Raw genomic sequence first — 15,918 nt, 5'->3', positions numbered from 1 at the left:
ACTGACCTTAACCATATTAGTGTCTGTAAAAGTATTATCAGTCAGAATTTCAATCATAATGCATTATCTACTCACAGTCGACACCATCAAAACAAAAGAAAGGAACTCAAAAGAACTTAAAAAAAAAGAAGTATATTACTTAAATGTTTAATAGACAAACTTCCATAACAAGGCTTTACAAATTGCCCCCCCCCCCCCCCCCCCCCCCCCCCAACTGAAGATCTGCAATCATTTTTTTGTCTATCATTTTTCTTTTATCCCCCAATAACTTCCCATCACAGAGAAATAGTCTGTGGGCGTGATAGTTGCAGTAGTTTGCCTGTAAGCTAATATACATGGATGCACACAGGGGAAATTTAGTGGAAAGATGCTTTGTGGTTAATAGCTTCTGTTAGCTTTGCCCATGTGAATAGAATTATTTTCCACTTGTAAGTGGATGGTAATATACTGCATTATAAAATGTGCTTTCTATTTATTCTGGACAGCCAAACTTGAAGTTTGATTTTGTTTGGCTGTTGCTGTTTAATCATTCAAAGGACACGTATGTCTGTGAAGGTTCTCAGTCATCCAGGTCATTGTAGTCTAAGGAGCGTAGAAAAAGAAAAGCGTCTGGACTTCTTTAACCTCCTAAGACTCTTTCATGGTATGCATTTTTAATTTTTCTTTGCTATTTTGGTTGATTGCGACCTGATGAATTTAAAAACAAAGAATTGCCAGATTTATTTATTTTTTTTACCGAATTTTTGTTTCTGAGAAAAATTAGATCCACATATGAGGACATTCATTTTAAATTTTGATAGAACAGTGGCAGTATAATGCCCTTGTAAGTGTATATCAGGCCCTTGTAGAGGAAAAAATAAGTGTTTTGGTCCAGACATCCCAAAAATGTGATGTCCACATATGTGGACACCAGGTCCTAGGAGGTTAAACTTTAAACTCAAAGAAGTCCAGACGCTTTTCTTTTTCCAAGCTCCTTAGACTACGATGACCTGGATGACTGAGAACCTTCACAGACATATTGCCGTGCACTTTGGGAAGAAGTCAAAGGACACACACATTTTTCCCAGAGATCAATTAGCTGTCCTCTCATTCAGCACCTTTATACCACACATAACCAATATTGTTTGTTTTAATTGCTCCCATGCTGAATTTACTGTGCCGACATTTCTTTCATTAGAGCAAAAATAAACAAGTGGACATTTATTAATCACTGCTGAAAAAGTTGTTGTCCAGTGGGTGACCAGAAAGACTCCCAAGACATTTTTAAAAGCCCCAATAGAAAAGAAATCATAATAAAATAAAATAAAAATAATAAAATGAGTCATGGCTGAATTTTTCTCAGCTATATCAGTTTCTGTGTCCTGTTAAAGTGTACACTCACTTTATCATGAAAATTTCACTAATACAGTTTGAACATTTGAAGAAAGTGGTTATTATTAATCTTAATAGTTATGAGAACTGAAAATGCCTGCTGTGAAAATGTGCTGTTCTGATAACTTTGTACATAGATAAAAACAAAACACAGCCATTCTAGAAATTGGTACAGTCTTTGTGTTGTTTCCAGTCCTCCATTGTCAGTGTCCCCAAATCCACAAGAAACGTGTGGATCTGCCTTTGTTTGGGCCACATTTTATCGTACTGCTAGAAAATGCCAAGTACTTAGATCCTCCACAAATGTCAAATAAGTATATGAAGCACAGGTGTAATTTATAATGTTTATGATGGCTGCTTTCCAGCAAATTGTGTTTGCAATCTATTGACTGCAAATAAATACTATGACTTGAACGTTCAAGCCAAAAAGGGGAAAACATGTTAAAGTATTTTGCAGATGGTCTTCTATTTGTTCTCTCTGTCTGCAAAGTTTGTAAAATCAGCTCAAGTGATTTCACTGGAGTGATGGAATACACACTGATATACTCTGTGCCATCTTTGCTTGATTATCATGACCTGCATTGCCATATGTAAGAAAATCAGTAAGTAAAGTCTAGAGACTCACAGTCCACTCATTTTCTCTTACACTTCCTAATCTATTCTCACTTCTGCATTGGCATGGACAAACAGGGCTTAATCTTTATCACATTATAGTCAGGTTTTCCACATCTCTCTGTGTGTGTATCTCAAACTTTTATTATTCTTGTTAGAACATGGTGTTAGCTGGACCTGCTGCCTATATGTGAAGCAGAGGAAAAATCAGCATGAATGACTCAAGGGGATCTTAAAATGTAAATGAGTTATTGTTAGACCTAGTCTTGTTCTCATGCTATATGTCAAAGTCAAAATGTCTGTCATAAACAGCGTCTGTACGAGTTGTGACGGCTGTGTAAATGGCCTGTATTTATATAGCGCTTTACTAGTCCCTAAGGACCCCAAAGCGCTTTACATATCCAGTCATCCACCCATTCACACACTGGTGATGGCAAGCTACATTGTAGCCACAGCCACCCTGGGGCACACTGACAGAGGCGAGGCTGCCGGACACTGGCGCCACTGGGCCCTCTGACCACCACCAGTAGGCAACGGGTGAAGTGTCTTGCCCAAGGACACAACGACCGAGACTGTCCAAGCCGGGGCTCGAACCAGCAACCTTCCGATTACAAGGCGAACTCCCAACTCTTGAGCCACGATCGCCCATATTTAGACTGTCGTGTTGACAGTCTAAATATATGGTGCATACCCTAATAGCAACATTCCCGTTTCAAGTCTAGCTTCTGGCCTGCTTTATTATTTGGCTTTAAGACTTTGCCCAGCAGCCCTTTTGTTTTATTAATAAAGTGACTTTTTGTAACAAATTCATAAAAGTGCCCCAGTTTTCATCATCTTTTTTCACTTGCTGACATGTTGTCATGTTGACATTGATGGAGTTGTCAAGGCTTGCCCATCTTTCACTTAGATGAATGACATCATTCCAGCTACTCGGTGTAAAGTGTACACATACACACATACACACGCATACACATACACACGCATACACACGCACACACACACACACACACGCACACGCACGCACACGCACGCACACGCACGCACGCACACACACACACACACACACACACACACACACACACACACACACACACACACACACACACTGTCCCCATGCTGACCAACTGCTACTTCTGAGACACCCAAACACTGCAAGTGATATACAGAGCCAACTACAAGCATATGGTCTTTTCTGTTTATTGTTGCCTGTGCTGCAGTAATGACTGGCCAGAAGATGATGAGTGTGTGTGTGTGTGTGTGTGTGTGTGTGTGTGTGTGTGTGTGTGTGTGTGTGTGTGTGTGTGTGTGTGTGTGTGTGTGTGTGTGTGTGAGTGATAGAGAGAGAGGGAGCAGGATACAGCGTATGCATGTGTGTATGAGTGGTACACAGAGACATGGCTAGAAGGAAAAATGCTACGACGACAGGCATAAAAGATGAAAGAAATTAGGAAACAAGAAACAAGGCAGGAAGTGGAGGAAGAGAGTTGCTAGCTGACTATTGGACAATCTGCCTTCTAGCTTCGTATTTCTCCATTACACCCCTGCATTGCAGCACTCCCTGCAGGAGCTGGAGAGGTGCAGTTTTTTCCACATCGTCTCTGCTGCCTCAGAGGAGATAAGTCATCTCAACAAAAATGTCCCAGCACAACTCAGCACGGGGAACACGTTGTCAGCAGCTGCCCTCTGCATATGTTTACTATGTGAGGCTTTGATAGTAGCTGTGTTGCTCTTATTGACCTCCTAATGTTGCACAGTGCTCAGGCCTGACTCATCCACTAGAGAGCAGGGATGGAGAGGGAGGGAAAAGTTTATTCATTCACAGGTGCTCATAAAAGAATGCAAGAACCAGGGAGAAGCTGAGTATCCCACAATACAGTGGGAATTTCAGTAAACCATACTGTAAAAGCACAGTTTTTTGGAGAGGGGTTAAGGGCAGAATGAGAATTTTGCAACAATCTCACACTAACTGAAAAATATACTGTAACAATTTTAATAAATCTTTAACACCTATTTTAACATATAGCTTTAAAAAAATCCATCCACGATCTTTTAATCTGACTGGTATTATCTTATTGATTGAGCATTTTGTTTTTGTTTCATTGTTTGTTTTGGTTATTTTGCGGCCATCTTGCGATTTCTATTTCTTCATATCTATGGGAGCTCTAATGCTAATATGCTGCTGATATCAAAAATAAATAATTTATTAAAAATACATTTCATAAGAATAAAAAAGCAAAACAGTCACTGACTTCTCAGAAGAGGTTTTTACAGCTTACTCATATTTTTCCTGGTTTCGTTAAATTGCTCTGCCACGAGGTGTCAGGCCATATCGGGTCACTCCAGGGAACAACCAGAAATCAAGTAAGAAAAAAAAAAGAAGGACAACAGGCATATCAGTTTCATGAAGGAGCCCCATGCAATCTAGGGCAAGGCAAAAGAGTGTCTTAAATAAATAATTAAAGATGAGATAATAACATAAGATATACTTTATCGTGAAGAAAAAATAGATTGTATAACATCTAACAGTCTGTTCATTTACAATCTCCTTTATTACAATGGCTTAACTTAAAAACCTTAAAAAGTGCAGACATCACTACTTAAGCAGTAGTAACTTAAATGCCCTATATCTTAAAATATCTTACACAAATCCATGAATTGGCCATATAACCCACCTAACTTCCCCCTAGCTGCTTATTTTCTTCAAAGCCAGATCATTTCTGCTCCCATGGCCCCACTGCACAGCCATTTCACTCTACCAATTCATTAACTTCTAATTAAAGCATTAAGCTTTTAAGATGAATGCAGCATTTTTTAATTCACTCCTAGAGCGAAAATGTTAAAATAGTCTTTTGAAGGATAAGTCTTTTGATATTACGAGAAAATCACAAAAAAAAAAGCAGGAGAAAACATTAAGGCCTATTCAAGCATAATACTGTGGTGACTTATCCACAGTTTAATATTCTATCTAAAAAGAGGAACACTGTGTCATTTTTTTTCCATAGCTAAATGCATTTAGCAGATCAAAACTGACCCTGCAAAGCAGAGAAGACAAATGTCTCTGGGCATAACTTTGCAGTTCTCAAAAAGAAAAAAAGAATATGCTCTGTGATGCAGCAGTTTTATATGAGATTCCTGCCCTCCTCTGGTAGAAGCAGCTAAATGCACTGCAACCTGACATACTGCAAGAATAGCCACATCAAGCCAGGCATCTAACAGATGACAGCTGAACTTAAGCATTTAGAAAGGCATTTCCCCAAGGAGAGCACTGAAAGAAAAAGGTTTTCAGGCAAAAGCAAGAAAAAAAAAGGTTAAATGCCAGCATTGCAAAGAGTTCAAACATGTACAAACATAACTGCTTTAGGGATGTTGAACATTTGAAACACATTTATCACGCAAGGTCGGCTACAGGCACCTAAAGTTTAATTTTTAAACCTCATATGTTTAGTTCTGCATCTGCGTAGGTCTCTGGCTCAAACAGCACGTTTCATTATGTAATAGTTTTAGCTCAATACAGTGGGATACGTTTTGTTTGTATTGCAACTCGAGAAGATGCTTTTGTTTGTTATCTCCTCACTTCTAATCATCACTGACAAGTCTCCTGAGGGATCAGTGAACACCGGACAAATAGGAGTAATCACTCTTTGTTTCAATTGTTCACTCTGAATGACTTAACAGAGATGGTCTATTCAGAGGGTTAAATCATACTTCTGAGATCAGTTGTTAGCAACCACTTAATTCCATGGAGTAGATCTGATTTAAAAAACAACAACAAGCAAACAAAAAACTGCACCGCCTTAAGACTTTTTCAGCTGTCCTAGTGCATACTTTTGCTTTTTATTCCTGACTTGTGCAGGCTGTGGCTTTATTAACATGAACCTCACCCTAGAGTCTGTGCATATTGATCTTTTACAACTGCCCTCCAATACTAGACCGTAGAGTGGCATGCTGCAATCAGCTGTGTGAGCAGCATCACAAATGAGGCTGGGGGAATGAGAAAGATGGAGAGAAAGAGGTAAAGAGGTTGCGTACATAAGTACATTGAACAGAGAGACAGAGAGGGTGTAGGGAAATATGTGATGGGAGGGTGGAAAATGGGGGCGATGGTGTGCATTGGACAGAGGAGGAGGAGGAAGAGGAGGGGGAGGAGGAGGGGTGTAGTGCTGCAGTGGAGAGAAGTGAGAGGAGACTGCAGTCTCTGCTTATGGGAGAGATCAGACTATGTTACCACAGCTCTGAGGAACTGTAACCCAAACACTTATTGATTGGATGGGCCACCCCACGAGGGGAATACCACATTTGACTGGTGAGTTTTGTCTTGAAGATCTTTGTAGATTAAAAATGAGTTAAGATGCACAACTGGACCACAGTTATCTTAGAGGAATCTTCTCTGCATTTTAAACTGGGTAAACCATATCAAACTGCTTTGGTTGCACTGTATTCTCCGGACCTGATCCTACTTATGAATGAGGATGTGTCCGAGCCTGTTTTTTGTGACTGAGTGATATCGGCCAGTGGTGAGCTGCCGAAATCCTAGGGAGATAAGGACTGAGTGCTAATGGCACAGAGGTAGAAGGTAGGCTAAAATAAGAGGGGAAGGTATGGGCATATTGTATTCTATTTCCATTCAGTCGCTTCTCTCATCACTGCTCTTCTCAGAGGAGACAGAATTAACTTAGGGAAGTTCGGGTAGTGGAGAAAATCATATCTGACTTAATGTTAGGATTTTTTTTAACATTGCAGTCTCAGATGTGCTTCATTTTAGGGGTGAGGATGGGTTTAGAGACAAATGAAAGATACGGGCAGGTGATGAATAAAATGTTTTTGAAGAACCTTTGCTGGAGCAAAAACTTTATTCATAACCATTATACATTTCAGCTCAGTGGCAGCAGTCTGCATTCGTATCATGTCATGCCCACCACTTGGGCAGTGACTTGACACTGGCCTTGAGCCAACTGGTTATTTGATTGGTTGGTCACTTCAGCTATAGACGTTATCAGTATTGCTTAGCAACAATGATGTGCTTGCCCACAGCACATAGACCACCACTGTATGTGAACAGTGCACAGTCTACCTTACAGCAATAGAAAGTCTGTGCTAAAGTGCACATGTTGAAATGCAATACTTATCGATCTGTGGGCTGCAAATCAATTAAGATTGGGTTTTATCATCATTATGTTTGCCATATTCTGACAGTTCACTTTTACTTTGAGGTACTGATATCCTTAGCTGCGGACCACTTCCTTTGATAATGACACATAAGCTCGCTGTAGCAAATCTCTGTATGACTGGAGGGACTTTTGTGGATACAGTTGAATACTGTAAATGGTGATATCTATAGAAAAAAACATTAACATCTAGCTACTGTGCATTTATTTAGTGTTTTTAGACTATGATAGTTCTGTATATGCATCTACTATTTGCATAGTTGAGAACAGCTAGCAATGAGCCACAATGGCTGAGACTCCTGAAGCAATTAATTACAGATGACCAGACCTCTTCTTTGTGCAAGCATTTCTCTAACCAGGTGTTGCAAAGAATTGTGGGGAGCTACCGTATAGTTCAAGAAAGACAATAAACTGGATTCACGTTATATGAGGAGGACATGTATGTACATTTTACAACAATAAAAGTTTGATGATAATAACAGTAGAAACACTGTAAAATAACAGTGTAATAGCAAGCAAACAGCTGATAAAAAGCTGATAGTATCGTACTTTAAAGCTTACACAATAAAAAGTACAATTTTTTTTAGTTATTACATCTTTTATAGTAAGAAACTCGAGCAGATCACAGTAGATCAACTGAAAAAAAGGTGTAACGCTAGCAAACTTAGTTGCCAGTACTAATTCTATACTTGTCTTACATCCATAGCATGGATATAAAACATTATACCTAATGTGCTTAGCAATTTAAAAAAATATGTAAATCATGTTACATTTTCCTTAGTTGCTTGAACACATCTTAATTCCATGACCTTTTCTCTTAAATTGCTTTATTTCTTTGAATTCTTTACCCTGGAGTGAAAAACAAATAAATGTGGAAACATTAGCAGAGTGACAAAACGAATAAAAGGATGTCAAGCTGCCAGTTATTCTTAAGCACTATGCTGAGTTTGTGGGGCTCATGAAAGAGTAAAGGCAGCATCAAAATCATATTATTTAGTTTTAAAAAAACATATCAGTCAGAGCAGCAGCTCCTAGAAATATATCACACTGTGGTAAATAAGTAGTCTTACTGACACAATTTAAACCATTATGCTCCTGAGACATACATAGTAATCAAATAAATGACTAAATGCAGTAGGAAACAATCCTGTCCCAGCACTATAATACAGTTATTCATAGTTAATTAAAACTAAAGCAGGTGTTTTCAAATTCATCTAGCGATCTGCAGCACTTTGACAAACAGCAAGCTTCAATTAGACCAGAGCATTGACATTTGTGCTCAGCAGTAAATGTTAGTGTTGTTGCTGCCACCAGCAGTCATGCAAAGAGCAAACAGAGAATACATAACATAATGCTCACTTGGGGCTGAGAGTTAAATTGGAGTTGTCATCTGTTAAAAGAGGGCCCTTCTGAGAAGACACTCATTTTATTAGAGTATGTTGGGAGGTGAAACTGATTTAGATGACTGCCTTCTTATGCTATTTAAAGTCGCAGCTTAGATCTCCAGCTATGTCTAACCTGTTAAACTTAAGTCTATAAAATTTCAGAATCTATTTTAAGATTGATCTTAAAACATTTGAACTCTTAAGGTGGAACCTTCAACTATTTATTGGTCTGATCATTGATTCGTCGGTTATAAATAATAAAAATAAATACAGATTAGTTGGTTGGTAGAAGAAAACCCCTATTACCAAAACTATTCAGTCATTTACCTTCAAATGACTGAACTTGAGTGACATACATTCTTCATCCATAGGGTTGTGTGATGCTGGTCCAACATTTGCAGCCAGAACAGCTTAAACTCTTCTGAGAAGGCTTTACACAAGTTTTACGAGTCTGATTTTTGTGGGAATTTTTGCCCATTATTCCAGAAGTGTATTTGTGAGATCAGACACTGATATTGGACAAGAAGGCTTGGCTCGAAATGTGAACTCTAATTCATCTCAGTGGTATGTTATTGGGTTGAGATCAAGGCTCTGTGCAGGCCAGTAAAGTTCTTCATCCATAATTCCCTTTCCACCAAACTTTATACTTGACACAATGCAGTTGGACAAGTATCTTTCTCCTGCCAACCATCAAACCCAGACTCACCCATCGGGTTGCCAGACAGAGAAGCATGATTCGTCATGTCAGGGAAGGTGTTTCTGGTATTTTTCCAGAAAAATAGACGCTTAGATATGGTTCTGTCACATATAATAAGGTCTATCTTAAGGACCTCTAAAGCTCACTCATCATATATATTTTAAGTAACAATGCTCTGCGGTTTGACAAGCAACTGACATTTGCTAAATTTGAGTTAGCAGCTGTTTTCTTCTGGTTCAAGCAGTTATTGGGTTCAAGTCATTAAGATAAACTAATTATTCATCTTTAATGTCTCTCTTTATACTTACTTGACAAAATGATGCTGTTTATGTATTGATTATTCTAGAAAATCATTTAACAATTGTGCCATCATGTACATGTACAGATACTCACGTATCCTTTAATTTTGGATAACTTTTTAGACTCTCCTTTAGGTCTGGAAGATCATTGTGTTTTAAGGTGGAGGTGTAATCATCTCAGGTCACAGTTTCACACACACACTAAATTCTCATATCATCAGCAACATCAAGGGCTTTCAACTTCTGTGACTTGTGTGATGAGTGTGATGAGTCCCAGATGAAGCATTGTTTTCATACTCCCCATCTTTCACAGAGTTGAGTTGCAGCTCTCAAGGTCATCATCACTCAAACATAAAATTAAAAATTATAATGGAAAGCAAGTCAGAATAAAATCAATTTAGCAGCTTTCTGGAGTTTTAGATTACTAACCAGTAGGGGTGCAACGATACTCGTATTGATATTGAACCGTTGGATATAGTGCTTTCGGTTCGGTAGGCATGTGTATCAAACAATACAAAATTTTTGATTTATTTTATCAACTTTTCTTCTGACGATGCTGTCTGTGTTGAGCGCTCAGTGGATCTGTGTTCGACTACTCCGCCCGCCTAGGCTGCACTGTCGAGTGCAGATCCACTGAGCGCAGCGCAAGCTAGCAAGACAGAAGCTAAGCTCGTTGCAACATGGCAACTGCCTCAATGCTACCCGAAATTGAACCTCTCCCACCCTCATTCAGATCTGGCGTTTGGAACTATCTTGGTTTTCATGTGAAGCATGACCCTGATGGTAAGCGTGTCATGGACAAAAGTAAAACAATATGTCGGATGTGCCATGCAATGCTCAATTGGTGGGAACTAGTGCCTTAGCCCCACGCACGGGGCGATCCACGGTAACTCGTTAATGGAGATTTGCCGAGTTATGGCGTTAATGTCATTTTAACAAGATTAACGCTGACAGCACTAGTGGGAACACAATGAATATGACTGCACATTTACACCGACATCATCCTAGTGCAAAGACAAGTGGAAGCAGACAAAAACAACAAACACACATGCTACAAACTTTACCCGAGTCATTTAGACAGCCGTTAGCACATGATTCTCCTTATGGGGACCTGATATGTTTAATATGCTGCTGAGAATATAGCCCAGAAGAAGCGGATAGTATAGCTTTTATTTTGGAAAGAGCCATTTCTCTGTAATAAACTCTCTTTTCCAAAGATGAGTGATTCCTCGATCAGATAGATATTTTTATTTTGTTGTTTCAGCAACATTAAATTTAAAAACTACTTTTGACTTAAATATATATTTATAATCTTAATAAATGACAAATTAAAAAGGCATGAACATTTTTTTGTATTGAAAAAATATCGAACCCTGACACCAAAGGATCTAACCGAACCGTGAATTTTGTGTATCGTTGCACCCCTAGTGAATAGGTAACCTAATGTATTTGCCACCCCTCTTAAGAAGTTACTTCAGTCTTTTGCCGCTGTTGTTGGTGCAGATGGCTAAATTTGATTGATGTTCCATTATGACTTCCTGAGTCATAATGAGTTTCAATATTTCAATAGTTTTTCAATATTTTTCACTTTCTTTGACAAATCTTCCATGATACCACTAAAGCAATTTTTGTTGCTTCATATCCGATCTCTTTGTGTTTCAGGGACGCTGTGCCTAGTCTTTGACAATGAAGTTCAACTTGTTCAGACGGCCACAGGCCATGGCAGCGGCCGAGCCCACCAGTGCCCCCACCATGACCATGGCTCCCACCTCAGCTGCCATGTCCACCTCAGCACCAGAAACTTCTGGCTCGAACAATACAGAGATCAGCAAGAATGACATGTTTGAGGAGATCAAGAGCAAATTCTTGAATGAAATTGATAAAATCCCATGTAAGTAATGCTGCAGAGCTTTTTACATCATTCCAAGCATTACAAAACATTAACATTTGGCAAACACCAAAGTTCCATTCAAACTCAACTTTTCCTCGTTTATTTTGAAATCAACAGTGCCTCCGTGGGCTTTGATTGCCATTGCTGTAGTGGCAGCATTGCTAATCCTCACCTGCTGTTTCTGCATAATCAAAAAATGTTGCTGCAAGAAGAAGAAGAACAAGAAAGGAAAGAAGGGAAAGGATGGCTTCAACATGAAGAACATGCAGGGTGGTGAGGTATGATGCCTCGCGCTTCCTACATGCTAAAGAGTCAAGGTTACAAGATGCATTGGTGAAATTTTGTCGATTATGTCAACAATAATTTATTATTCAAGTTGTTATTATTTATTATGATAGTTATTGCCCAGATTTTAACAATGTTGCTAACTAAATCTGATCTTTTACCAGCAGCTTTTTTAGCCCAGGCTGTAGAGGACACAAGGAGAGCTCTCTTCCCCTCAATTTGTGTTGTTGTTGTTGTTGTTGTGGTTGTTTAAACGTGTGCTCCATTGTGCTCCATGGTGAAAAACGGCACACTTTATTGCAATGTGGCAAAGAATGAGCAGAGAATGTTTCGTCAACTTATAAAACAAAGCTTATCATATTAAAAGGTAATGGATGAAAGGATGAGGCCTGCAGAAACATCAGGAAGTTGTGAATCAAAGTGCTATAAAGTTAAGGATAAATTCTTAATTTGATGGGCTAAACAGCTTATATTACCATAGACTGCCCCTGTACAGTTAATTAAAGCAATCAACTGCTTGTGTCCACAATGTGAAATTATCGCCCTGAGCCTAAAACAAGCGTGTCATTTCTCATCATGATTGTGGTGGTGGTGGTGTTGATTGCCTCTCTTTTTGAAGTGTGTTTGGTGTCTTGTGAGTTGAATCTCTTCCTCTCTCTGCTCTCCTCCTTTTCCGCTTTGTGTCTTGTGTGTGCCTCGTGTTTCTTGACTGTGGTGGACCCCTGCTCTACGGTAGGTGGATAGCTCATGTCGATGCTCTCTGGCCCCCAGGGCGGAGGGGGGTTTCATGGAATGAAAGTTGTAGCTTCCTTTGCTATTTTTTCTTTCTTTCTTTTTTTAATTTCCTCCCCATTATTTTGTAGTTTTTTGGTATGATAGCTTGAGAATGTAACAATGGAAAGCTATGATGTGCTCCATAAACCCCAGAGAGGAGAGTCTAACCATCTAACACATTGTTCTCGGGACAATGTTACTGTAAATCACACCAATATGGAAAGTATTGGATTAAAATATGATATCCAAGACTGTTAACACTATTAATCTGTGCATGTGATAAAGGGCATGGCTGGTTGTTTGGGAGACATGGAAACGGTGATGATAAAACTGCATGGTGAGCCAAAGATTTGCAAATCTCTTCGTTTTATGGTAATACTCAAGGAGGAGGTAGGATGTGACGACACTGGATGACCCAAAGAAAAGATTACAAAGTCAAGATCACCTAAGTTACTTAATAAGAAAAATCATATTGAAGCAGTAAGGCTCTAACAAAATTCAAATAGCTGGCTGTGCCCTTTAATCCTGATTTAGTTTTGTAATAATGGTGAGGTGAAAGGAGAAACATTTATTTTGCCACATTAATTTAAAGAGATGCAGGTTAACAAATTTGAAGTCTTAAAAATAAATCCTATAAAATAAGATACATCCCCTTGCCCTGAATATTATGTCATATTTTTTATTGATTAATATGCATTTGTTCCTGCTGTTGTAAGCTAGTTCCTTAGGGGTCTATCCAAACCTATATCTCCTCGCTCATTTGTTAAGATCTAATGCCTTTAACAACAAGAAATTATTCTTATTTTCAGTTTCACTATTAGGACGTGGCATTTATTACCCTTCTTAGTGGAACTAGCATGCAATGCCTCCACTGATTCTGGCTGTCACTGTACTGCTGAAGCATGTCAGATTTAAGGACTTGCCCACTGATCCACAAACACTGAGACAATCATTTCTACAGTTTCTTAAAAAAAAAGTAGGGATACCGATTACAGGCAGCTATGTCCTTTTAAATGATAAATTCCTGGTTTTTATCATCAGGTGCTGTGCAGGTAAGCAGTAACCAAAACATGTATCTCCCACATAAAAACTCCTGGAGCTCCAGTGTCTGTGGCATGCTGGCTGTTATGGGGAACCCTGTATCCTGACTTTTTGTACTCTTACCTTTAACATAGCTTTTTGTTTTGTTACCTTTACACTGCAGACACATCAGGATGACGATGATGATGAGGGAGAGACTGGACTGACAGAGGAAGAGAAAGAGGAAGAGGAGAAAGAGCAGGAGAAACTGGGGAAGCTGCAATACTCTATAGATTATGACTTTGAGAATACAAAGGTCTGTGGTTATCACATTTTGTGAACTACAAAAAAAAAGCTCTAGAAATAATTAACAATTTTGGAGGGAGTTTTTCATGTTTTCTGCTATATTTAAATTACCCATTTGAAACGTTTTAGTGTTTAAAGACATGTTTAAATTAAAGAGTTAGATAACCCAATTCATGTCATCTTCAGTATGGAACTCGCTGTAGCAGCTTGGTTCTGTGCAAAGATAATAAAAAAATGTAAAGTTATAGTAATTAAATTAATGCTTTTTCTTGTTTATTTAACCCGAAGTGCAAAGAAAAAACAAGCTTTTTCTTTCATGGGTGTCATGAATGAAACATTTTCTTTACCTGGGAGATGCATAGTAGCAATAATACCACATAATGCCTCTGTGCTGAGTAATCCAGCTCATAATAAGGGACTCTAAAGGTGCCAAAACACTAAAGCAAACATTTTAATTGAAAGATAATACCTTAAGATTTCTCTAGTTCGTTACTTACATTAATCCAATTCCCAGAAAGCTGAAACTGTTCGTCTGGACAGTGTTTTTAGTGGGAGAAACATTTTTTCACTCATCCAGGTCACTTCTTCAGTCGCATTCTTCCCACCGCTACCCATGAGCGGTATCAACTTTCTGAGATTTCCTTACCTGGATCCATCAAGACATTAATCAAATATTTTTATTTATTTATTTTTTGTAATGTATTCTGAAATTTCACATTCAATTATGCAAATTAGGCGTCATTGCCAGTTTTGAAAACTTTTCTGGAACAGATATCTGAACATTGGTAAGAGTGAGATCAATGAGACTCGGAATTCTTCTTTCATTCTTTTGACGTATTAAAGTTTTTACAAAGGGCTGTTTTTTTATTACTCCATAAATCAGAAATTACTGTCAGCAGCCAGAAAAAGAGTAATTTTCCATGACATTTTGAGGAATAGAGAGTTCCCTAATTCAGGCTTTGAATGTGAACAAACACCAAATATAAACTTCACAATTTTAATAGCAGCAAAACAGGACAGTTAAGTTGATGTTACTCAAGGTTACATTTACATACTATACAAAACCTGAACAGGAGTATGCAGAAGATGAACATTGTCAGTAAAACCACAGTTATTTTTAGGGCTGAAAAGACAAAAGAGGCTAAACCTTAAAAGAGTAACTTGTTATAGTGGCTTCAGGTAAATCAAAAGACATTTATCTAACCGTGGTACTTCCAGCAGCTTAACTGATTACTCGACAGCATATGAGCAAACCTTCATGTGCTCAATTAAAATGCCAATAATTCACTAGATATGAAACACAGTAGAGGGTGAAATGGCTGTACTTTTAATGTATCTGTAAAATATAGACAGCTAAAATCTGTATTTTCTAGCACACAGTGTAATACATTTTTTAGAAGTTACCACACTGTGACAATTGGATGACACTGAGGAAAAGCTTCTGACATCCAGTATGTCTCCAGTCAGCTGAGACGCTTGTGGTGATGGATTGCGAGGCTTATATAACCAGTCTGAGGCAGTGACCCTCAAAGAAAAGTTGCATTTTTGCCTGATAAAATTCTGTTTTCACTGCTCCTGTTGCTTACATACACCCTCATTTTCTCCACACAGCTGACAATTGGTATCCTTCAAGCTGCAGATCTCATGTCCATGGACTCAGGTGGAACCTCAGACCCTTATGTTAAAGTCCTGCTCTTCCCTGACAAGAAGAAGAAGTTTGACACCAAAGTGCACAAAAAAACACTGAACCCTGTCTTCAATGAGACATTTGTTTTCAAGGTGAGTCTTGTTCTTGCATGCAGCTGTAAAAAAAAAGAAACATAAATCTTATTCGAGCAAGTTGTTTTTTTTTTAAATATCACAAATCATTATCGCAGCTTTTTGTGTATGAAACTGACAGTATGTCAGGTTTGTCTGGCTCTGTGTGTGTACCCACTGGCCTATGCAGCCTACATGCTGCTCTTAGATGCTCCTAGCTAATAAGCCCCACTGGGACTTTGCAAGTCTCTCTGGGTCAAGCTGCAGGCGATACCAGTCTGCAAAATGTTAAAACTGCAGCAGAAAAATATCTTATTGTACAGGCTGCCCTTTATTGCCATCTCCAAAGGCCTCC

At 38.6% G+C, this 15,918-nt stretch overlaps 1 protein-coding gene across 2 annotated transcripts in view; it reads left to right on the top strand.

Moving 5' to 3' along the window:
* Positions 1–15,918, top strand: part of LOC308403053 (synaptotagmin-2-like) — a 28,059-nt gene that overhangs the window by 7,139 nt on the left and 5,002 nt on the right. Inside the window, exons 1-5 of one of the 2 annotated variants that reach the window (XM_080892293.1) lie at positions 6,155–6,286; positions 11,192–11,420; positions 11,538–11,698; positions 13,684–13,815; positions 15,417–15,584. In XM_080892293.1, coding sequence (XP_080748419.1) covers positions 11,216–11,420; positions 11,538–11,698; positions 13,684–13,815; positions 15,417–15,584 — 666 coding nt within the window. In that variant the 5' untranslated portion in view covers positions 6,155–6,286; positions 11,192–11,215. Of the gene's footprint in view, positions 1–6,154; positions 6,287–11,191; positions 11,421–11,537; positions 11,699–13,683; positions 13,816–15,416; positions 15,585–15,918 lie in introns of those variants that run through there. The other variant, XM_080892294.1, reaches the window with a different exon arrangement.

This window comes from Rhamphochromis sp. 'chilingali', assembly GCF_963969265.1.
Source record: "Rhamphochromis sp. 'chilingali' genome assembly, chromosome: 9".
Taxonomy (NCBI): Eukaryota; Metazoa; Chordata; class Actinopteri; order Cichliformes; family Cichlidae; genus Rhamphochromis; species Rhamphochromis sp. 'chilingali'.
The sequence above is the reverse complement of the archived record's forward strand: the minus strand, read 5'-3'. Positions and strand labels throughout refer to the sequence as shown.